This window comes from Drosophila mojavensis, unplaced genomic scaffold, assembly GCF_018153725.1.
Source record: "Drosophila mojavensis isolate 15081-1352.22 unplaced genomic scaffold, ASM1815372v1 contig_36, whole genome shotgun sequence".
NCBI classification, from domain to species: Eukaryota; Metazoa; Arthropoda; class Insecta; order Diptera; family Drosophilidae; genus Drosophila; species Drosophila mojavensis.
The window spans coordinates 21,619,156-21,643,925 of NW_025318858.1; the positions used below are offsets into that span (position 1 = coordinate 21,619,156).

The 24,770-nt window shown below is 34.3% G+C and overlaps 1 protein-coding gene across 9 annotated transcripts in view; it reads right to left on the reverse strand.

Moving 5' to 3' along the window:
- Nucleotides 1-14,218: 14,218 nt before the first annotated feature.
- The window catches only part of LOC26528540 (neural-cadherin), a 159,691-nt gene continuing 149,139 nt past the window's right edge, over nucleotides 14,219-24,770 (reverse strand). For 4 of the 9 annotated variants that reach the window (XM_032729206.2, XM_032729209.2, XM_015165706.3 and 1 more), the window contains 4 exons: nucleotides 23,913-24,154; nucleotides 15,871-16,083; nucleotides 15,182-15,352; nucleotides 14,219-14,760 (listed from right to left, as the gene is read on the reverse strand). In XM_032729206.2, coding sequence (XP_032585097.2) covers nucleotides 14,639-14,760; nucleotides 15,182-15,352; nucleotides 15,871-16,083; nucleotides 23,913-24,154 — 748 coding nt within the window. In that variant the 3' untranslated portion in view covers nucleotides 14,219-14,638. Of the gene's footprint in view, nucleotides 14,761-15,181; nucleotides 15,353-15,802; nucleotides 16,084-19,167; nucleotides 19,407-23,912; nucleotides 24,155-24,770 lie in introns of those variants that run through there. The other 5 variants (XM_032729210.2, XM_032729211.2, XM_032729207.2 and 2 more) reach the window with 2 other exon arrangements.

Here is a 24,770-nt window from a genome sequence, read left to right on the forward strand (position 1 = left end):
GCGTGTGTGTGTGTGTATGTGTGTCTGTATGCGTGTGTGTGTGTATGTATACCTGTGTGTGCGTACGTGCGTGTGTGTGTGTGTGTGTGTGTGTGTGTTTCTTGTGTAAGCTGAAAGTCGCGAAAAAGTATTGAAATATCTATTGCTCCAAGGGTTCAGGGGATCTCGTAGTCGAGCAGTCTCGACTAGAGCTTTCTTACTTGTTCTTTTTAAACTAAAGCACTTAATTCAAGTTAGGAATTTTACCAATAACCACAACAAACCAAATTTATATGAATTCGCGCAGTCTTTATGCTAGAACATAATTTCGAAAAAAAAATTCTTTCTATTGTACCACAAAAATTAAACATTTATGTCATAAACATTCCATTAACTGAGAATTTTTTGTTTTCATATATCAATCCTAATTCTATTGTTAAAAAAAGCCTTTCAAAAATTTGTTGGGTTGAATATTTAATTTTTAGCTTATATTATTTATAAACAAAATCTACAATATTGCAGCAGTCAAATGCTTCAATTGCTAAACAGTTTAACAGGAACCCGCAATTTTCAAAAAATTTGCGGCTACAATTTTTACAGACTCAACTCCAAAAAAAAAAAAATAAAATAAAAATAAAAATCAAATATCCATACTATTCCATTCCAAAGCGCTTTGCAAACACCTAAAATCTATTCAGCTCCTGAAGGCATGCAGCAGAATTTTACGATTTGAAATTTCACACGATTTTTATTTGAAAGTTGGCATTCGGTGGGGGCGGGGAAGTAGAAATATTAAAGCCACTTAAAACTAATTTGCTTCAATTAAATGTGCCAAAAGAAGCGAAATCGCATACAAAACACACTCAAATTCACACACACACACACATACGCTTAATGACTTGGCGAAGTGCTGGCACCTGAAGGGGGCTTGCAGGGGCATGTGAGGGAGGGGCAGCAGTCTGTGCATATATTGAACCACAACAACAACAGCAGCAACAACAAACGTGAACAAGTTTTCCAAAGTGCTGTATAAATTCCAGTAGTTGGGTGCATTTGGATGAAGGGGTGTGAGTGAGTGGTGAAGGGCGAGGGGCGAAGTAGGGGAGGTAGCCACGGCAGTGACCTGACCCGCTTCATACGCCAAATTGCTTCGCTGCACACACAAAGTGCTTACTGAAGTTGGTCGAGGGGCGGTGGAGTGGGGGAGGACTGGGCAGCTAAAAGACCGAAGAGTCAGTGAGAGAAGGATTGTGTGAGTAAGGGGGCGAGCGGCGGCGAGCGGGGGCGGAGCTGCGACGTGCTCACAAACTCATTTTTCAACATTAAAAGCACATGGACTGCACAGCGCACCTTGTGCGCATTGTATTGCTGTGTGTGTGTATTGGTGTGATTTTTATTATGAGTCTGTGTGTGTGTGTGTGTGTGTTTGTATATATGTGTGGGTGTACTGCATGCGTGTGTGGCTTCCGCTACGTTTTGGGACACGGCGTCCAAGCACAATTAAATCTTGTTGCAATTATTATTATTATTTTTATTACACTTGTTATTGTGATTGTTGTTGGGATTGTTGCTGCTGCTGCTGCTGTTGTTGTTGTTGTGCGAGTATTTCCCGAGTATTGTTAATGAAATTTACGTGATTCCTGCAGAAGAAATTGTGTACTTCCGTCGATGGCATGGCTCGAATGTCACGCGTTTCCTGTTGTACCTGAGCAATGTGAGGCAGAAAGCTAAAATTCGTTTGGATTAAGGGGCGAGAGGTAGAAAAGAGTTTGTGAAATGCAAAGATGCAGAGAAAGGGAGCGAGAGATTTTGTGAGGTGGAATCAGAATGAGAGAGAGGTAAAGAAACATAGTTTGATAGAAAGATATATGTATATAGGGACTCTAACTCTAACTCTGACTCTATCTCTGACCCAAACTCTGAATCTGACTCTGACTCTGACTCTGACTCTGACTGTGACTCTGACTCTGACTCTGACTCTGACTCTGACTCTGACACTGACTCTGACTCTGACTCTGACTCTGACTCTAACTCTGACTCTGACTCTGACTCTGACTCTGTCTCTGACTCTGACTCTGATTCTGACTGTGACTCTGACTCTGACTCTGACTCTAACTCTAACTCTGACTCTGACTCTGACTCTGATTCTGACTGTGACTCTGACTCTGACTCTGTCCGAAACTGATAGAGAATGCGATAAATAATTAAAGTAAAATTATAAATGTATTTCACAAATTTAATTTTATACTCAATTCATGACTTTTTAACTTCATGCTTAAGGCTCTGATATCGGTTTAAAGGCCTTCATTTAATATTGAGTTGAGTTCCCGTTGTGTTGCGTGAGTGTTGCAGCTATGTAAAAGTTTCAGATTGCATTTATTTGGTAAGCAAAGATTTCTGTTAGCCAAGCGAATCTGACGAAAAAAAAAGCGAAGAGAGGCGTGCAGGTGCTCTAGGGTTTCCAACAAGAACAAAACTGGGTGCAGGCATATGGATATTCATTTAATAAAAGCCAACAGCGCACAAATTTTAATGAAAGAGTGCGAATGCGTGTGCAACTGTGTGGGTGTGTGTGTATGTGCGTGTGCGTGTGGGTGTGGGTGGGACCTTAAGCTCGAAGCCCGAAGCCCGAGAACGTTAACCAATGACAACAACAGCAACAACAACAACGTCTGCGACAACAGCGGCTGTCGCTGTGGCAGTTGCAATCGTTGCATCAATGAGGATGCCATGTGGTGTGGAAAGGGGGTGGACTTAAGAGCAGAGTGGGGCCTGAGAAGGACTGATTGGGTTGGGCTTCCAATGCGCTGCATCGCAATGGACGCTGATAAACTCTTTGGCGGCGCTGTCCCGCTGAAAGGACATAATAAATGCCAGAGCAACGGCACAGGACATGCACTCAAATAAAAAATGTGTAAAATTCATTTGCAGTGCACAGAGAAGCGGCCAATTGCAATTGAGTGTGTGTGTGTGCGAGTGTGCATGGGCGTATGGGCGTATGACTGTCGGTGTGTGTGTGTGTGTGTGTGTGTGCTCATTGTGTATATACGATAAATGGATGCGGAGCAGAAAGACGTTAAAAATGGCACGGAACTCGTCTTGACAGCGCCTACAAGTTAAATACAGATATAAACGGGGCAGAAAAAACGGCCCCAGTAAATTATGAGTATCTCAATTTGCGTAAAGTACGCTTAAGATATTTATATAAAGATCTGCGCTTTAAGAAATGGTTAAGCGCATATAAAGGTTGATTTTTTGCTACATTTGCTCCACTGTGCCGTATTTCATTACGTAAATTACATTTCGTCCGGGCATAATTGCGCCGATTAATTCCTATAAAGTAGCAATGACTGCTGACTCTTCAGAAAGGATACAACATTATACATATATCTGCATACGCATATACTTATATACATATATTTATACATATACATATATACATATGTATTTCTTGAGCACACGTCGTATTGCATTGCAGCAGCAAAAGTTAATAATTGCGCCTGGAATTATGCGGGCAATTTAAATGTTTTTTTGTTTTGCTTATTTCATTTCTTTCATCATTTTCCCGGTAATTGTTTTCATCAGCAACTGCATTTAAAGCAATAAATATTTATTTAATGTCTGCATGAGGTAAACGAAAATCAAGTGACTTTTTGAGGTAGCAAAATGCATGGAGGAATTTATTCGAGCTTATTAAATTGTATAACTTTTTGCTATTAATTATCCTATTTACAATAAAAGTGTGTAATGTTTATAATAAATTATATGATATATGTATACATATAGATATAAATTGTTACAAAATATACAAAATGAAAAACACGTAATCTTTAAATATCTATAAAAATAATGGAATAATATCTTAAAATATATATAATAATAAAAAAAAAAATAAATAAATTAAAGTACAAAAAAAAAATAATAATAATAAATAAATAAATAAATAAAATAAATGAATAACTAAATATTTTATAATTATAAGAAATGTTATTTCATTTATTATAAAATAAAACAAAATAAAAAACAAATTATATTTTTTTAATTTTAATTTTTTTTTGTTTTTTGTTTTTTTTTGCTATTGCAGATTAAGGAACTTAATGCGAAAGAGTCTAACAAAAACCTCCACATTTGATGCGTAAGCTCTATTATTTTCTCAATATCTGAGTAATGTACTTATATGTACATGTACAAATTTATATTAATGACATTAGAATTTAGTTTGAATAGGCACTCTAATGTGCCTTACTGCTTCTAATTATGTTATCCAAAGTAGAGTACATTAGATTTTATTAAACCAAGTGTTCATGCTTTAAGGTTTCAGTTTATTGATTTACCCCCATGAGCTACCATGTCTAACCTTCAGCCTGTCAACTTCAGATTCTCTGAGTGAATTCCTAAGTAGACTATTTGAAGAGCTCTACATATATGTATATACCTGGCACTTGCTTTACTACCATCGATATGCATAAGGTCATGAAACGCCAGCTACCAATATTAATTCCATAACTGTGCTATAATAAATCTAGCTGGCTCAGTTTAGTTTCCAGCTGAATGCATTTGCTGTAAGCCAACATACATGAAGTGCATTATATGTGCTTAGTGTTGTGAGCGGTAACAGGTTGACTGCTCAAGTACTTTGAGCCGGGCTAATTTCATCTGTAATTAATTGGATCTTGCTTACCTCTAGCTCTAGCTATTTAATGCCGATAGCAGTTGTCAATTAGTCAGCTGCTATTAACTTGCTTGAACTAATTTAAAGACTCGGCAATGCGACCTGTGTTATGTAGAAGAATACTTTAATACCCTCAACTAGTTCATTGACCGCATTAAGCCCCTTAGCAAACACCAAATCTAATAAACGTTCAAGGTTTATTTCACACACATGCCACATAAACAAAAGCCTGTGTGTCTGTGTGTCTCTGTGTGTGTGCGTAGAGACAAAGACTCCAATTAATTTTCCAAATAGCGGTTAACCGCTTAATATGTGTCTTATGTGTGTGCGGAGAGTGTGTGTGTGGGTGTGTGGATATGTGGATATGCGTGCCGATGTCCATGGCGAAATCTGAGCTCCGTAATGCAATTAAAAGCAGCTTAGTTTACAAATCAACCCAAAAACTCTTTTAGGCGCCATTAAGTTGTGCATATTTTGATGTAGTCCACAAATCTCCGGAGCTGTAGCTGATGGGACATGCCCCATTTTGGGCTTATGCAAATGGGCGCTAGTCCAGTGAGTGGCACAAAATATGTTGACAGCATACATACGTTTGTTACTGATTAGTGAAGACAGAACGAGAGAGAGAGAGAGAGAGAGAGAGAGAGAGAGAGAGAGAGACGGAGAGATGAGCGAGAAAAAAACGGACCTAGGGTACTTCGGAATAAAAGAGAACTAATCAAATGAATAAATATAAATATATATTTATTCATTTGATTAGTTTTGTTAAATATTTTTGTTGCTTCAAGACATATTTTTTTTTTCCTTTTATATATAACATTTTTTTTAAGTAAATATATTTATTATTACAAAATATAAAAATAATAAAAATCGTTACTATTAAGTTTTAATTTAAAATAAAAATAATAATAAAAAAAAAAAAATAATAATTAATCCATTTTGAGCTATCGATGATATGCAAAATAAAATATTATTAATTTTCTTTTTTCTTTTCATACAAGAAATTGAAAGTGTCTTTTTCGGAGATTTGATTTCACTTTGATTGATTATTATTATTTCATCTTCTTATCTCTTATCTCATTCATTATAAGCAATCGCTCCTTTTGGATTACATTAATAATTAATAATTAATTAATTATTGATTTACTTTTACGTATTTCACATTTAATCATCGACTCAGCTCCTTTAATGCAGGGCATCTGCCAGTCAGTCATCCTCTCACAGTTTCTCGTTTGGCGTTGCAAACAAGCATTTGCATTTGTCGTCAGACCCATCCCAAACTAACCCAATCATGTTGGTGCGTGCCTGCGGTTTGATTCGCATGCATTAAGTAATTTGTAACCACAAAATTTAATATATTTTCAAAGCTATTTGTCTAATGCTGCTCATGGGTTAAAAGTGTCCCTATTCTCGTTTACTCAGTAATTTTTTTTGGTTTGCGGTGTTACGACATATTGTGGTAGCCATCCAACCCTTGACCTTTGATTGACTGACAAGTTGACCTTAACGAGCTGGCCCACGTCTCGTTCCGGCTGCCATTCGCATTGAGTATGATTGCGGCTTAAATGTGTTCTTCGGCCACATTTTGGGGTCATCTCAAATCAAATGAATTTTCGCATAACCTTCTGGCTAGGCTTAAATAGAATGTCTTTGCCGGCCTTTTAAGTATTTCCGTGCTGTGCACCCGTGTCTCTAGTTAAACACAGCAACTCCATTTGCCCCGTTGCCTTGTATCTCATTCAAGCGGACTTGCCCCCGGCTAACAGCTTTGCCATTCTCGGTCTATGCTCTCGACTCGAGCTCTTTTTCTGTACGTGTGTGAGTGTGCGTGTGTGTGGGTGCTGATTTTGTACTGTTAGGCTTAAGCATGTTATATTTTTTAATGCACCCTGTATTGCGCTTGTTACAGGGTATGCCTTACTGCATCTGTTGCAATTATCATTGGCGTCCGAGTTGCCTCACAGTTGACTTCTCTGCTTGAACAGGGTATTCACTAGTTGAGCGATTTTCACGCTGCTCTGCACCCACTTGTATTTTCGCTTCGCAAGTTTTTCCGGTACAGAATTGGTATGTGTGTGTGTGTGTGTTTTTTTTTTAACGATTTACATATACTCTGTATTTGTGAATATTGTGGGTATATAAAAATAAAAAAAATAAAATTAAATATAAATAATTAAAATACAACACTTCAGAAAGAGTATGTATCTAGACACTATCAAAATGCACAGCACAGGGTATTGCCTAGTGCATCAGTCTATACCCATGCCTAGAATTTGTACTTGGTTTTTGTTATATTCGTGTTGTCTTCCGAGCATTTCATTTCATTTGAAAGCGACAAATTGTGCGTGTTGACGGTAGGAAATGAATGTCGTCTTTGTGACATGTTGGCAAAATATTGAAATATGTCGCCAATAGGCGAAGTAGAAGCAGAAGCAGAAGAGACAGCAGCAGCAACAACTGTAGCAACAGCAGCTGTTAATGCAGATGATGTGTGCCTATCCTGTGGGCGTATTATAGTATTAAAGGAGATGGAATTCACGTTTGATGAGATTTTGTTTTGAGGGCACATAGTCTAGAAATAGAAATCTGTTAAATAAAGCGGGGGTTTCAAAGGGAATAAATTGGGAGGATTAAAGCGAAAAATATATGAGTGTATTACCATTGTTTACCAAGAGTTAAAGTGATTGTTGAATAAATGCTAAAATTAATATTTTGAATTTACATTTTCAATAAATTCTTAATAAATTACTTAATAATCATAGCTTGTAAATGGGCGACTGCTCATGGTAGACTGTTTTATCATATGTATCTGAACATATTCGCTCTCCCGTGCTCTGAGAAGGAGACTTCTGCTCATTTCATTTAATATTTCTTTTCCTTGTGTTGACCTACTCGTGTATTGCTTTGACGAACATCGCTGAGGGAGCAATATGATTAAGTGAGCAAACAGATAAAGAGCTGAATGCAAACTGTCATCACCTACACATACATATGCACACGGTCAATTCACGTACACAATTGATGTGCCTCGCTTACATACCAATACCAATACCAATACAATGACTCTTTGCTTAGTTTAGCTCAAAGGGCCAGAGAAAACCCAGAGCGAAAAAAGGAAAAGAAAAGTTTTCTGGCCGATCTGCTCCGAACTCTTTGAAGAGCCGAAGCAGATTTTTTTTTTTTTTTTTCAGAGTGTCGGTAAATAACAAACTGTCAACAGCTACCTTCAAGCTTTGATACTAATACAAAATATTATAAGTTTTTTGTGTATATATTTTTTATACTATTTATATAAAATTCCATATTTTTGCTTAGAGTAGATACACATATTTCATTTTTGGCATCAAATCGTATAGCTCTTTAAAAAACTAAATCAATCAATCAATTAAGTTCAACTTAGAATGAAACAAAAATGATGTGAAATATAAACACAGTTCCTCAAATATCAACTTACATTATAAAATTTATTTATGTATTATATTATATTATATTATATTATTTTATTTTAATTTAATTTAATTTATCATAATTTATATAATATTTATGAAATAGATTATATATAGTATAAATTCTAGGACCACTTAACGCTCAACAAGTTTCTCACTTCATTACGTTGAGCTCTCGCCGCACACCTAAGGGAAATGAAAAACGAAGCAATATGCAAATATTTATGCTCAGCGTAATCTCTTATCAGCCGGGGGTTCAACACAATGTCACATTGTTTATATGTGTGTGTGTGTGTGTGTATTATTCCTGCTAGCAGTTGCATATTATGTGAAAGCCAATACCAGAGCTAAATAGCCCAAAGTCAGGATCAACAGTGCAGCATGATAGATACCTTAAGTTGCTGTTTGACTTGTCTTTGTGCTTGGTGTTTGTTTGTTGCACTATCAGCAAATAAAGCCAACAACAGCTCAGCACACACACACACACACAGCAAGAGCTGTGACCACAAATTGTGCTATGTAAAAATCTGTTTAGCTGCGAGCACAAAAAAAAAAAAAAAAAAAAAAAAAAAAAAAAAGAAGTAAAATCCTTAACAAATACTGTGTGTATTTGTTCTGCTTTGGTTGTGAGTTCTTCTTCTTTGTTGCTTTTATATTCCTTTTTTTTTTTTTTTTTTAACTTGCCAAGTAAAAACGACAATGTTGCTTTGTGCGCCCGGCTCTTGGTCCTGTGCGACTTCATTTTGGCATTTTTATAGGCAAAATAAATATGTATCCAAGAGCAAAGCCCGCGCACACCCAAAACAAATATAATAAACGGCTCTACTCTTCCGCATTCTTTTATCCACGGCTGCAGCTGCTGCTGTTGCGCCATTGAAGCATCAAATTTACAATATTATTGCTCCCTGTTGAGCATTTGTCTACGCGTTTCAGTTAAGCGGCGCCGCCCACTAGCTGCACACAGCGAAGCTCGAGTCTTCCGCCCAGTTTATCTTCGCTCGCACGTTCGGGCAATTGTTTGAGGCGTCTAACAAATTGCGCATACGACGAGTGGTACGGAGCAAGCTGGGCCAAAGGCCAAATGAGTAATGCGTCAACAATTTTTTAAAGCCACAATTTGCGTCAACTATTTGCAGGCACTGTCGGGAGATATTCTAATTTTGTCACGCACTGTGCACCATAAACTATATACAATATATGTAAACTATATTCCTAATCAGTTGAAGTAGTTGAAGATGCTCGGTTACCCTCAATTTTTAAGCTTTTGTAATGAAACTGCATTACTTGGCCTAATTTGCATAATTTGTTATATTAACCTCGATCACTTCTATTTTCTATAGTTTTTGGCTTTGATCTTATCAGATATTTCAAGGAAATTCTGTTTTATATAAAATACTATTTTATATAAACCATTTTTGAAGTTGTAGATATAAGACAATATCATATTACATAGGAAGAGTCTGATGGTATCACCATAAATTTTCACATTAGATGTTTTTCAGTTCTTCTTGGGTAGGTTTAATTCATACTTTCACATCCTATTTCGAAGAATACAAAAATTATCTTGAAAAATTGATAAAAATCATATTAAATGGAATTTTACAGAACTGAGACTTCTTCAACATAATTTCTAATTTGAAATCGGAGATTTTATTTAAAAGATATTACATGTTAAGCTTACAGAAATGTCATATTCATTTCGTTGAGCGGCACTGTATGTGAGGTTGTATATAAGGAGACTAATGTTAAATACATGTCTTATCTTAACTTGTACTTCTCTAATGCAAAACCACATCAATCGGTGGTAGTCTGTATCCATAATAGAAAAGAATCCAAGTCTCATATATTTGCCTCAGCTATAACTTAGGCATAAAGCTTTCCTATCAAATCTCAGTTACTCAGCTCTTTGTCTCCAAGTAAATTCCAACTTCTTCTACGCAGCTTGCCTTGTTTTCTACTTAGTCATTTTGTTATCCATCAAATTCCAAACTGCCCCGGCTCTCAGTTTTTTCTTTTTGTTGTTGTTGATGTTTTTTTTTTTTTGTTTTTTTTTTTTTTTTTTTTTTTTTTTTTTTTTGCCTGCTTGCATATTTATGAATCCCTTCGTTCATTCATCTTATCGAGTAAGTTGCCAATAATTTTGCTCAGGATTTTGTCGCTGCTCATTTGCAGTAAAAAGAATATATATAAATATATATATACATACATATTTACATAAAAATATATACTGTATATAGTAGTTATTGCCCTAGTCTGCTCATTGGGGCAACCAGCAAATTGTATTGATTTTAGCTTCGGCAAAATTTTACGAGCCAAGCCAGGCAGCTTAGGTTTTTCAGGTTGTTAAGTGCTCGCCCACAATGTTTGCCTGGCTATCAGCATGGCTTGTAGTTGTTTCACCCTAAACAACAAAAATATATCAAAGCTAAGTGCTCTGGCCCACAAAAATGTTGACAATGTGAATATATTAAGAATGTTTTTGCTTTAAATGCACTTCAAGCGTTTTTTGTTTTAGGTTGTGTCTCAAGAGCTCAAAGAAGTTGTCGAGAATGAGATAAATTATACTGAGAGTAAAGTGAAATACCACTTGGCATCTTCTCCATACATTTTTTTTTATAAATTTAATATCAAAGCTCAATATTTTATATACATAGGTATGATACCTGATTAAAAATTGATTGAGTTTAATTTATAGCGAACAAAGGTCGTGTGATCTTTGTTACACTTATCTATGCATTCTTTATACTCTTTTATATCTTTAGTATTTTTTATACTTTTTAATTGCATCAAGTACTCATAATTGCTAGCTCTAATGTCGTGGCATTTACCTCTTTACACTTTGAATTTCTTACCTTTATTCTTGATTCTATTTACCATCTTTTAGCCAACTCAACAGAGAAACACCTGAAAAATCCCTTTCAACCCTTGCGCCATTAAGAGTAAAATGCATTTTTAATTTGTTTTCCATATAACGTTACAGATTCTTTATTTAGTTTCTTTTTTTTTTTTTTTTTTTTTTCACTTTTCTTTTTTTTATGCATTTTGTTGCTTTTATAATAAGTTTCGTTTAATATAATTGCAGTTGTTGTTGTTTGTATAAATGTGTGTATGTATGTGTGTGTATATGTATGTCTTTGTATATATATGTAAGTGTGTATGTGTGAGTGAGTGTATAATTTGCCTTAACTTAAGATTTCCCACGCACTCGACTGCCGGCTCTTACATAATTTCCCACATAATTTCAACTGGTTTTTCCATCTGTTTTCCATGTAGTTTTCGCATTGCAATTGCCATGGGAATTGTTTGCATTTGCATTTGCTCGCTTTTTTTTTTTTTTTTCTTTAAATATTACTCGTAATTTATTCATAAATTTTTTCTTGTTAATACTAGTTTCCATTTTGTTAGTTTTAATTTTCTTGTTTTTTTTATTTTTATTATTATTATTATTTTTACTGTATATTTAAGTGATTTTACATAATAATGTACTTATATGCAATTTTTTTTATCTAAAACTGCATTTGAAATTGGTTTTTCGGTTTTCTGTATTTCTTTTTTTTCTGGTTTTCCATTTCATTTGACTCAATGGGAAGAATGCGCTTTAAATAGAATTGTGGTTGTTGTTGTTGGTAAAAATGCATACATTATAAATACATAGTTATCAAATAGTATGATGCCTTGCATGTGTCTGTGTGTGTGTGTCCGTGTATATATTTGGATTTTTCTTTATATGAATGCTAGGGTTCTGTTCATTAATTATGTATTTATGTGTGTGTATATGCCTCTAACTTACGTTACAAAATATATAACAAATATCGTGTAAATGATTATATAATGTATTTGCGCTCTACCAAGAACTTCTTATTTTTTTTGCTGCTCTCAATATAAAATATTTGATAACTATTTTGGTTTTCGACTGCAATTTGTTTCATAATTATAAAATAGAATTTTTATATTTAGTTATAATTAATATACTAATGCAAAAGTCTGTATATAGTCAAACCGAAAACTCTTTGCCGAAATAAGCAAATAATATTTAAAATTAATTTTCGTTGAATTTAGATTTACTTTTACTTTGCTGAAGTCTTTTCGAAAATAATATTGTTAAATTGGCAGTGATTTCATAAATTTGTTAAAAGTGTTTACATTTTGTTGCTGTACCGTGTTCTGTTTTTTTATTTCATTTATTTTTTCTTGCAAAATATATTTATGTAGCCCCGAAGTCAAATAGAAAATACTATTTTCCCTCTTGTTGCTGTAGCTAGATTTTTATATTGATTTTTTTTTTTCGTTTTTATTTATTTTGTATATATTTTTGTAACAGTTAATGTGCATTAAAAATTGTCTTGAATTGGAAACAAGTACAGCAAAGTGTTGCATTTATTTGTAGTTATTTTGTTTTCTTCATTATTTTTAAATATTTTGTTTTGTTTTCTTTAATATTTCTTTCGCTGTATGGTTTAACAATTACGTTAAAATCTTTGCACTTTTCAATAGTCAACTCGAGTTGCAGTATGTGTTTTGTTTTTGTGTATATATTTTTTCTTTTGTTTTCTGATAAATAAAATCAACACAAAATTATTTAGGAATTTGGGCAGTTTGCCTGGAAAACGCTATGATTCATGCATGCACTTGTTTTTTTGCAGTGTAATTTTTTTTTTTTTATAATAATTATTATTTTTTCTGTACTTACGGTTCAATTGATAAACTTGGCTGACTCATTAATGCACAAACAGAATTGAATGAAAATAATAACACATGAAAATCAACAAAGATTTGGCTTTCCATTTGGTTAGCTTTATCTGTTCACTTCCCTCATCTATATATAATCAACTACATGGTATATGCTATATATGCGATCAAATGAAACAATAAACATTTGGATTATTATTGTTATGATTATTTTAAATTGCACTGCGGAAAACCGAAAACCTAATAAAGAATCTGTATAAAATATTAAAAAAAAAAAAAAAACAAAATATTTATTTTTGCGTAAAATTTTTCGTTTACCTCTGTATTTTCTCGTGTGGAAAAAGTTAGTTTTAAATGCAGTTGGCTTTCTTTTATTTTTGTACGAGTAGTATATTTGTATATATTTATATGAAATGTGTTTGCTTTTGCTTTCTATATATATATATATATATATATATATTCCTGCTCGAATGGTGTCTGCAATATGCTGCCCTCGTCTTGAATCGTTTTCTAGTTTAAATGACTTAATAAGACTTTTTTAGGTTCTGCTACCAATTTCGTATGCTTTTAATTACTTTTTCTTTTTTTCAGTTTTTACGTGCTAAAAACTAATAATATATACAATGTAAAATACTTTGCTTTATCATTATACGTTTTTCTTATAAATTTCGTTTCTTTTTTTTTTTTTTTTCTTTTAAGTATTTCCATTTAATTATATCAATTGCGCTAAGTTCGTCTAAAGGTAAATTTTCTTTTTCTTTTAATTGTCTTCAGCTGCTGCTCGACACGATTTTCGTTTTTCATTTTAGCTTAAGTTTCTTTTGCTTTAGAATATCATTTAGGAGTATTTTCTTCATGAGATGTATTTTTGTCTTTAAAGAAACGGGTATTTCGAAATACTTTTCGATTTAGTTCTTCTCTTTTAGTATTTTTCCTTTTTGTAACGCCCCGTCCAATACCAGTTAAAATTGTGTTTTTCTTTAAATTTATTTATAAATGTATTTTTTGTTTTGCTTTGTGTATATATGTACTTGTTATGATGGAACGAAAACAGTCTTTGGGTATTCCTTTATGTAAATTTTAATTATGTTCTTTAATTGTAAAATCTTAAACAGTTAGTCGAACTCAAAAACAATATAATACTCATTGTTTAAATCAACTTAAGAAATAAACTTGACTTTTCTCTTAGCCAAAGAAGTATAAACTAAAAAGTACTTAAAATTATTTATTTATATAAATCATAATCATAATTACATATATCGCAAAACCTAAAAAATAATATGCACAACAAATATATATAAAAAATTTGCATTTTCCATTTTTCATTTTCACACAAAATAATTATTTTTTTTTCGGTCTAAACTAAACTTTGGTATGCTCTGCTCCAATACTCAGATCCTTAAAAATTTCTGAAAAAATTCTTTCAACCGAATTTTAGCGTTTCTTTCTCACTTTATCTTTTTCTTTCTCTCTCTACACACACTTAATAAATTAATTATAATAATTGTTAAATTTAAATGCTGATGAAGTATTTTTTACAAATGTCATTTCAAGTGTCAAATGTGTTTGATTTTTTAAAATGTGTTTTCTCATCTGTTTAATCTTATCCATTGTTTAGTTTTTCGTTTAACTTAGGTTTCCTTTTTAGTTTTCTTTCTGCCATACTTCTTTGGTTGCGCTTCTTTGTGTTGTTTCGAGTTGAGCTGGAAAATCGTTTCCCCATTTGATTTTGCCTAACCTCAATAGTAGAATTTTTAAATGCAACTTTTGTGGCTATTCAACTGCGTTTGCCTCACGCATCTCGTGATCTTCTGCTTTGCCTCGCTACTCTTCTTACTTTATGGCGGGAGACTTACAATTCGAGCTCGGTATTATGTGGATTGGGCGCTTCGGGGCCATACATATTGGCCAGCTTATCGAAACGCGGACCCCAGGCACCGAGGTAGTCGTACTCCTGCTGCTCATCGTCGGTGCCTGCAAAGAATATAACAGAAAATATAAAGTGTTATACGCGGAATGCCATATGGGAAATGTGATATTTGTAAATAAAATGATGTACTTCGAGTGATATATTTGGTATTTATGATATTTGGTATTTACTTAATTTTACACCCAATATTCAGCGGTTTTTGAGTCTTGCTGCCATGCTGCAAATGTCAGAAAAATAATAGAATTTAAGTCAAAGACGAGTTCTGCTAACATCTTGAACTACTTTGTGTAGCATACATTGTTGGGGATACATCAAGCACATCAGCTACAATGCGTTTGTTGTTGTGGCATTTGCCGCGTAATATTGGGTGCAAAATCTAGTCATGGTGAGCTGTTATAAATGCTAATCATATAATCTATCTATATACATATATATGTATATGTATGCCGACAAGTGTTAACCCACCTGAGGCCAATGAGCTAAGCGAACCGGCTGTGCTGCCGCCGCCCTCATACGCATAATTGCGCAAATCATCGAAGGGCGGGGCATTCGGATCGCCATCGGCACGCTTTTTATGCTCCTCAATGAACATGCCCACATTGGGCTCCTGGCCGGGCATCAGCGTCATCACGGGATCTGTAATGAAATGTAGAAAAAATAATATATTTTTAATGAAATTTGAATGAAATATTACAGCGGAAAATAATTTCGGCAAAAAACTAAGCTATATAAAAAGTAAAATAGAATTTTTATTGAATAAAGTTTCAATCTCAACTTGGCTTAATATGTTCAGTGAAGTAAATTTTGAAGTTTCTTTAAGCAGTTGTAATAAAATCAGAATGCGGAGTTGGAAATTTAGTTAATATTCTTAATCAGAGAAATACTTTACACTGCAATATAAGTAGTGCGAGCTCTTTTTTAAGATACTATAATTATCTGTCTCTATTCAAGTGAAAACTTTAAATTTCTAACAGTTATCTGTTATACGCATCAGCAGCTTCATTTTGGGAGAATTTTCACTTCTGATTGGAAATTTCAATCAACTGAAAAGCTTGCGGCATTTTATGTTGATTTACTTTTTGGGCGTTTTTTTTTTTTCAAAAGATTTTATTCGGGTCTTACCACTGGCGTTAATGGATATTAAATATACTTACACATAATTGGCATTTTCATAGGCGCCAATTCGGGCGGCATGGGTCCGCCGATTGGTATCTGCAGTGGCGTTATATCAAAGGCGGTCATGTCATCCTCGCCGCCGCCCTCATCATCATAATTGATAATATTCTCGCGGACATCGTCGTCGGGTCCCGGATATTTGATATGCGCCTCGCGCCGTCGATTGTAGACCACAAATACGAGAACGAGTACTGTGCGAATAAGCCAAAATATTCTCATTAGATACGAAAATTATGCCAACATTTTAGTACCTAGCTGTATGAAATGCAACAACAATTTGTGCAGCTACGACTATATTAAAGACAAATATAAATATTATTTGGGGCATGCAAAGTGAGTCGCTTGAATGCCAAACTGAACTTCAGCAATTTTGTGGAAAAATATTTGAAATAAAATTTGTGCTCTTTGCGCGCTTTACAATTGCAAAAAAGGTTCTTAATTAAATTCTTGGAATGAAAATAAAAAATGGAAAATAAATAGAAACGCAAGGAATGGAAAAAATATATATATTTATGTTTATATATGTATAGAGAGCTATTCTTATATATATGCGAGCTTTTTATAAAAAATAAAAGAAAATGGTAAAGAGGAAAAAACGGATGTAAAAGTGTATAATATGTTGAATGCCAAAGTTCGTATATCCTAGGCGAAAGCGGGTCGATGTAGAGTATGCAAAATTTAGAGAGTAAGAATGGATTTGTCAATTAACTGTTAAATTTATTTGAGATTTGTTCTTAAGCAAACACAAATAAAGATATGAAACAATTTTTCAACATGATTATAAAACCTTACTATAAAGACTATATTTACATATAGTAAGAGCTGTTTGGCATATATACCTGAGGACATTGATATATTATCTAGATAGATAGCTGTGAGAAATTAGAGATCCAAGCAGAGAAGTAACTGAACAGCAAAATTATCCGTAATAAATATTACCATCGCAATTTTCATAACAAATTTAGATCTGAGTACGCCTGAACGAAACTACTTAGAGTTCATTAAATATTTGTGCTGAAACTTTTGAATTTTATATTTAATTTTTGTAAGCTCTCTCAACTTGGTTTCAGTTTCGTTTCACGTAGCATGATCAAATTGTTATACCTCTTGACATTAGGGCAGTAGAATGAGCAAACAAATATGGCGCACATTGTCCCAGTTTTTGCTTTGCTCTCACTTCCGCTTTCACTCCGTTCCATCCTCTACGCCTTCTGTCTCTCACTCGCTTTGTCTACTGTTGGCGGCTGTAACTGTAACTGCCACAGTGCCAGCCTAAAATTGCTAGCCAAAATGGCAAAATCAAGCTGCAGGCAAAGTCGACAGTCAGGCAGGAGGCTGGCAGAAGGCAGCAGGCAGGAGGCAGCAGGAGGCTGTTGATATTGTCCTTGCTTTATTCGGACCAACTTGTTGTGTGCTTTTGGCATTCGTTTCATTTTGCTTAGCTCACATTGCTGTTGGCTGTTGTTTCGTGTCTTTTGCTGCTCTTTTCTAATTTCGTGTGCGCGTTGCTTCAACATATTGCAGCATCTGTTGCACAGCGTAAAGTTTTTCGACTTATTGCGACTGAGCAGCCGTAGAAGTTTTGGCCCCCCAAGTAATTTGCTGCGGGTTCTTGAATGTCAAAGCGGGACAGCGAGAAGACGAGTGCGAAAGAAAGAGAGAGAGGCGGACAGACAACAAACAAAATAAAACTTTTGCCTAGCAGCTGGCATTGGCTGAAATGGACGTCGCGTAATTGCAATTATTATTGTGTTACTCAAATTCGCATTTCTCTTTAGCTTTCTCTCCACTCTACAGCTGACATTTTGCAACAACTCTCCACACATACATATATGTACATATGTATATACATATATTCGCTTCGCCTGTTCAATAAACTTTAATTTATTTGCATCGGTCGGCCGTAATTTGTAATTTACGGAAATGACTTTTGATGCTTGCCTCACGACATCGATCTCTGCCTCTGTCCCTGTTTCGTATAAATGTTTTTCTTTTTTTTTTTTTTTCTGGGCGTGGCCCAATTGGTAAATGTATGGCTTAATTAATTTCCAGGCCTCGGCGATTTCATAAATATTTAAATGACATATGCATGCCGCCGTTTAAACTGCCTACAAGAGCCATAAAAACACAAAAATGGAAAATTAACATTTATATTCTGTCTTTAATGCGATTTCACAAATTGAACATGAATCGAGGCAATAATGTAAAGGGATTAAACGCGATAGAGCGGGAATAATGTATAGTCAAATGAAGTTATGCATACAGTAGAATCCGGTTATAACGACTCCGCTTAAAACGTTCAACCGGTTAAGTCGACGGGAATTCGATGTCTGGCTTGATCCCCATACAAACTTATATGAAAGAGCCTCCGCTTAGTACGTTTCCGCTTTTAACGACTATCCGCTTAGCCCGACTATTTTTATCTTTGCATATTTTTCAATCAAACGCCGGCTATAACATACAGCGTAATAAGGACAAAGCATTTAAGCATAATAAGCTGCTGTACATATGTATGTATTTGTCAGTGATCAGTACCCTTTTTTGTGACAGAGACAGAGAGAGAGAGAGAGAGAGAGACAAACTGCAATGCTAATGAAATAAATTTAAACAATTTATTCATTAAAGAAATGAAATTGCTTTACGTTAAAACCTATTACGAACATGGCAACCGTAAAAAATAAAAAAAAATATTTTGTTTCTCCTTTTAGTTTAAGCGTCTTCCGGGTATAGCGCGAAAATCGTCGGTCGCTTGAGCGCCGTTATAACCGGATTCCACTGAATATAAATTTAAGTCGTTATGGAAATAATAATATTAAAATAATAATTTTTAGAAATTAAAGAAAGGAGAGTTGAGAGCAAAGAATATTAATGATTTACTTCAAGCTAGACAATTAGTATGTATTTTAATTTAGTATTTATTCATATGAATTTTAGTAGTAAGTTTCTGTTATTTGGGAAACAATAATAATGAAATAAAAAGTACTGGAAATTAATTATATATATATATATATAGACAAAAGCTGAGATGCAATATTTAGTAAGTATTGTAAGATAAACAATTTAATGTAGGTATATTTAATTTAGTATAAAAAATATGATATTTTGGTCATGCATATTTTGTTGCTAACGTACTCACGTCGCAGACTCGCTTCCACTCAAATACTAAGCATATTTGCTTAAAGCTACTTAACCTTAAGCCCCGGCATATTGACCGGCGTAGCCTTGGCATTCATATATATATATAGAGGGAGAGAGAGAAAGGGAGAGATACTTACGTAGCAGTGTGCTGAGACAGAGCACCAGGGCAATAATAAAATCACGGGATGGTGTCAACACCCCCGAGGCCAATAATTCCAGTTCGCAGTGCATGCCGGTGAAGCCCAGAGGACAATGGCATTCATACTTCTTGGGCGGCTGATGATCGCGACAGCGGCCCCCGTTGCGGCAGGGGTACAGGAGGCATTCGTTTTCGTTGACGCAACTGCTGCCAGAGACTTTATAGCCCGCAGGACAGCTAAACGTGACAACGATAATATAACGTAACGCGAACGTAACGCAACGTAACGCAGCGTAACGTAACGTTCAAGTTGGGTGTAGAGTTGAGTGTGTTGGTTTACATTTACATATATAAGAATATATATATGGAAAATAAACAGTGTTGGAAAACAAAAATAAAAAAAGAGATTATTGAAAATTTGTTGTACATCATGCAAGGCAATGTGTGATAGTTGTGCTCAAAGTGTTGTGAAGTTACCCACAGACATGATATATTTATTTTTTTTTTGTTACTCTTTGTTTTATACATCGTAAAACTTATCCAACACTTTTTCGGTCGCAGTTATGAAAATGTAAATTTTCCGTTGAGCACACAAGTGTCAAAAAGTGTCTTAAAGAATGTTTGTTTGTTGTTGGGTTTTGTTACGTTTGCTGTTATTATTTTACGCTTTGGCGCATTTCCATTCACAATTTTCAGTTTCCTTTTTTTTTTTCTGCTGCTAACTTTATGCATTTGCGTGTGTGCTGAGAGATTTCCTAAGTGCACTTTTGTCTCACACTTGCGTTTGTTTTTGTTTGTCTGTTTCTTGTTTTATGATTATTATTATGCACTTGTTGTTGGCAGAATTGAATAAAGTTTTCAGCGTGTGTTGCGTTTGACATTTTGAATGCATTTGGCATTTGCTTAAGTTTTGTTTTGATTAGTTTAACCTCAACCTACAATTGACAGCTGCTGGCTTGGCTCTTGGAGTTCACCCTCAACTGTAACCTAGACACAGTTCGACATTTACTTTGCATTCGAAATTTGCAAGAGTGCTGAAAAGCTATTAACGCAAAGTTTTCAAACCGATTATTATTGGGGAGATCCTAAAACATTATTATTATTATTTTTTTTTTTTTCATTTTGTCAAAAACTTTAGCTTTTGATTTTCATTTCATTTTCCACTTAGCTGCTTCTATTCTCAGCTGTGCGCGAAATGCAAAAACAATGCCATCAAAAGTAGAGAAAAAATTTGTTTGCCTCCAACATTTGGTCCCATGCATAAGTCCAAACTGATAACAAAATGGAGAGAAAAAAGCAGCGCGAAAGTCAACAGACTTTGCGGCTGAATACTTTTCAAATGCAGACATAAGACACTTTTGATATATTGACGATTATTGGCAAATACCAGAGACTTCTTGACCAACGAGCCAACAAATCGCACAAAAGCGCCGCACAGCGGGCATCGGCAGCGGGAAGTGTGGGATGTGGGGGAAGTGAGGCGGCCCAGCAGAGGCTGAAGCAGAAGTCAAAGCTAAAACTTTCACACTAAATCAGCGACAGCAGCAAAAAGTAAAAAAATGTTGCATAGTTTTTTGCGCTGTGCCTTTTAGTGATTGCTCCCAAGTGCGTAGTTGAAGCTGATCAAAAACTGGGCGTTTTGATATAGAGTATATACATACAGACAGACATACACACATACACACACACATTTATATATAGACATATATAAAGTTTTCGGGCTTGTCCAGTTGTTGGGCTAAACTTTGCCATATTTTACGCCATTAAGTTTTACTTAGAGTTGGCATGAAACAATTTCTGTCGATACCCTGTAGATAAGGCAGATGCTTGAATGGGTGTAATAGTGAAAAATAGGCTATCTTAAATTTGATATCTATTTTATACATTTTTTCGATAGTTTTGGAAATTAATAAGAATATGTAAAATTAATTAAAATTGCCTGTAAATATTTTTGAATCAGTAAATAAACATATCAAAAATATATGCTCTTTATAAATTTACATAAAAAAAAATATGCTGTTCGATTATTCACATACTCCTGTTTATTAAGTGAATAAACAAAATTGAAAATAATTTCTTTGTAATTAAATTGTGTTGATATAATATTTTTTTATTATATTGAAAATACTCTGTTTCTAATATAATATCATTTCTTATTTATACCGATCAGCACACCCTTCTCATCTTTTTAAAGGGCATCTGTCTGTGTAAAATGCTCATTCTAACAGTTTTAGTTGTTTTAACCTCGTATTCCACTTCTTTGAACATTATTTACCTACAAAATGTTTGCTCGAAACTTGAACTGTATGCGTGAGTGTGAGTGGGTGTGTGTGTGTATTTATATGTGTGTTTAAGCGTACACTTGGCTACGCAGCGGAAAATGCTCTTAAGTTGTATTTGAAAAGAAAAGAAATCTTACAGGCAGCAGCCGAAAAAAAATTTAGTATAAGCATATATATATATATAGGTATATATATATATGTATGTATATAAATGTGTATGTGAAATGTCCGCAAATCCTTGCGCGACTTGCCAAATGAAACTGGCTGTCGCTTCGAGCCGCAGATCTGCGAACTGGAAGCTGAGCTGCGCAGCAGACGCAGCAGAAGTCAGAAGTAAACGTTCTTGACTCCCGGTTGACTGCTGTACTACGTATTCGTCTGTTTGTTCAAGTGGATTTAGTGCATCGTGATTTTTCCAAATGCCAAAGCTAAAATCAGCCATTGCTCTTTCACTTGTCTGCGCCTGCTTTGTGTGTGTGTGTGTGTGTGTGTGTGTATGTCTGACTGCACATTTATTATCTTACCTGAAGGCATTTAAGCTCTTCAAGACACACTGTACTTGGTTTCTTTGAGTGCAGCTTACAAAGTATACGCAAGGTGAGATAGAGTAAGGTTGTGTGTGTGTCCATGTGTGTGTGTGTGTGTGACAGCTAAAGTACGTGATATGTGTGGAAAAATTGCATAGTCCTTCGGTGTTCAGTAAGTGCACTTAAAGCCCTATCTTAATTATTTTTTCAAGAGCTCTTACAAAAAAATATTTGCGCTGCGCAATTTATGTTATATATCATAAGAAATCTGTTTGTTCAATTAAATAATAATTCCCTTGTTGTATTGATATTCAGTTGAGAATTTTAACGTTTTGCTTTGTAAACTCAGTAATTCAATTTCAAAAAGAGAAATTGTTCTGTGGCGCATCATTATGTTTAGTTGTTAGTTGGTTAATGTTTCAATATGGTTTACATCTAGAAATTAAAGATTATTATATTTAAAAAACAAGTATATATTGACTAATGGAATGTGGCTTTTGCGAAATGGGTCTGTTCGTTTGCACAAATTGAGTTGGTATTATATAGTTAGTGTGTGCGAGGTAGAGTCTGAGTAGACATTAAAAATATATAAATGAATATCGAGAGAAGAGCGAAGAATTAATTTAAGAGCTTGAACCAAAAAATGAAAAACTTGGACTTTTAATTGATTGATTTGATTGCTATTGACTTCCTCTTTTCTTACATATTTGATGTATAGTTTATTATTATAGACTCCATGGATTTACCATAAATCTTTTGGGAACAAAGCAATATAGAAATACCTAGATTTACCCAATTAACGGGTACTTTTAAAACTTGAATGCAATATTTAAATCATTTATAATGTATATATCACATATATTGTCATGATTCAAGTGAAATTGTAAGAATATAAATTCGAAAAACTTTAAATATATTTTAATTTGTTAAATAACGTATAGAACTTATTAAATTTCAAAAATATAGAATTCAATTTTTATTTTATTTTATTTTTTTTTTTAATTTAGATTATTTGGTATTAAAAAACGCAACTACATTTATGTAAGTACATACCTTTTGAGTGGGCAATTTTCTTGAGATTCATTAAAGTATAATTTGCTATAAGAACTATATATTTATATATATGTATATATTTACACAGATTACGAACAAACAGTGAGACAGAAAGACAACTATGAACATTTGTGTGGAAACAGTTAACAAAAATTTGTGCCATAAACAAAATGTTGAACGTTAACAGCGATTGATGTTGATGGAATGCAGATGAATGTGAAATAACAAAACTAAAGATACATATATACATACATACATGTATGGTATATGTATGTATATATATATTGATTTTTGCTATATTTTTTATTTTATTTTATTTATTTATTTATTTATTTTTTTGGGAGAACAAGTAAATACAAAAGTCACACGACTGATAAATATCCGAGTTGAATTTACTTTTTTGTGATCAAATAAAAGAGATTTAATATTCAGTGAGCCGTATTTTTTCAGTTTTGTTGGTTCTGGTTTTTGTTTTATGAATGAATTGATGCATGTGTAGCGGAATGATTGGATTTTGTGCATTTGACATATGTATATGGGGCATGATGTTAAATATGATGTATGTGAACCAAATGAGTTTTCAATTGAGGCAACATATTTCAAGTGGGCGGGGCAAATGATAAGTCAGTATATGATTTAATTGGGAATGTATGTATGTATATGCTAGACGATATATGATATATGATATTTGATATGAATGCATGAATTTGCACAGCTAATAATTGGAAAAGAAGTTAACTAAACTAAAGGCAGGCGCTAAAGCACTAATTGCTAACTCTATTTATATGTTATATAGTAATAAATATATGGACTTGTTGTTGTTGTTGTTGCATTTGTAGCTAGATATTTATATAGATTAGGTAACGGTTGAATTGGCTCACTCAGTATGATCAGCAGGCAAACGAGTATGGCCGCCAGGGCGCCCATGCTCAGCTTGAGGGTCTGACCCTCCTGAACCAGCTCACAGCTCTCGCCCCAGAAGCCATCGGGGCAGATGCAGCGATAGCGCAGACGCGGCTCTAGATTGATGCACGTGGCACCGTTCATACAGGGCATATCGAGGCATTCGTTGCGATCCATGCAGCCCTTTGAGTCGGGCGACATGATGCGTCCCTCGCCGCAACTAAATTAACATTAGCAATCGCATTCGATAGTCGAAAGTGTATGGTAAGTTAACATGGGCTTTACATATATGTACATATATATATATATATATAGAGGTCTGTATATGTTTTAGGGTCAACGGAATGTGTTTATTTATTGGCAACCGAAAATACAAATTGGCTTAAAAAGGGGTCTAAACGTGTGTCCATTAACCGATTGCTTAGCGAACCAAAAAGGAAGCTGAAGCCCAGTCTGAAGGCTAATAAGAAAATGCATATGTAACTAAAGAGTAAAACTTAAACTCAGTTGGCTAATAGGGAAATTGATATATAAATGTAGGTTATTTTTAGTTTTAGTTAGGTTTGCTGGTAAGTGCCGTTACGTCTTCTCTATAAACTGCGCTTAACCGTTTGTCCATTTGCGTTGCGATAAATCGATAATTAATCAAAGCGTAAATATCTAATCAAGTTCAAGTGTTTATTTGTGTAATTAATTGTAATTGCTGCTCGCTTGCTTAGCCGTTAACTGTTAGCTGTTTCGCAAACTAGCCCGCTGCAGCCATTTAACGTGTTTGCTCTGGGCCAGCAAATCTTTCAGCCAACAGCGAAAGCGGAAGCCAACTCAGCAACGTCACG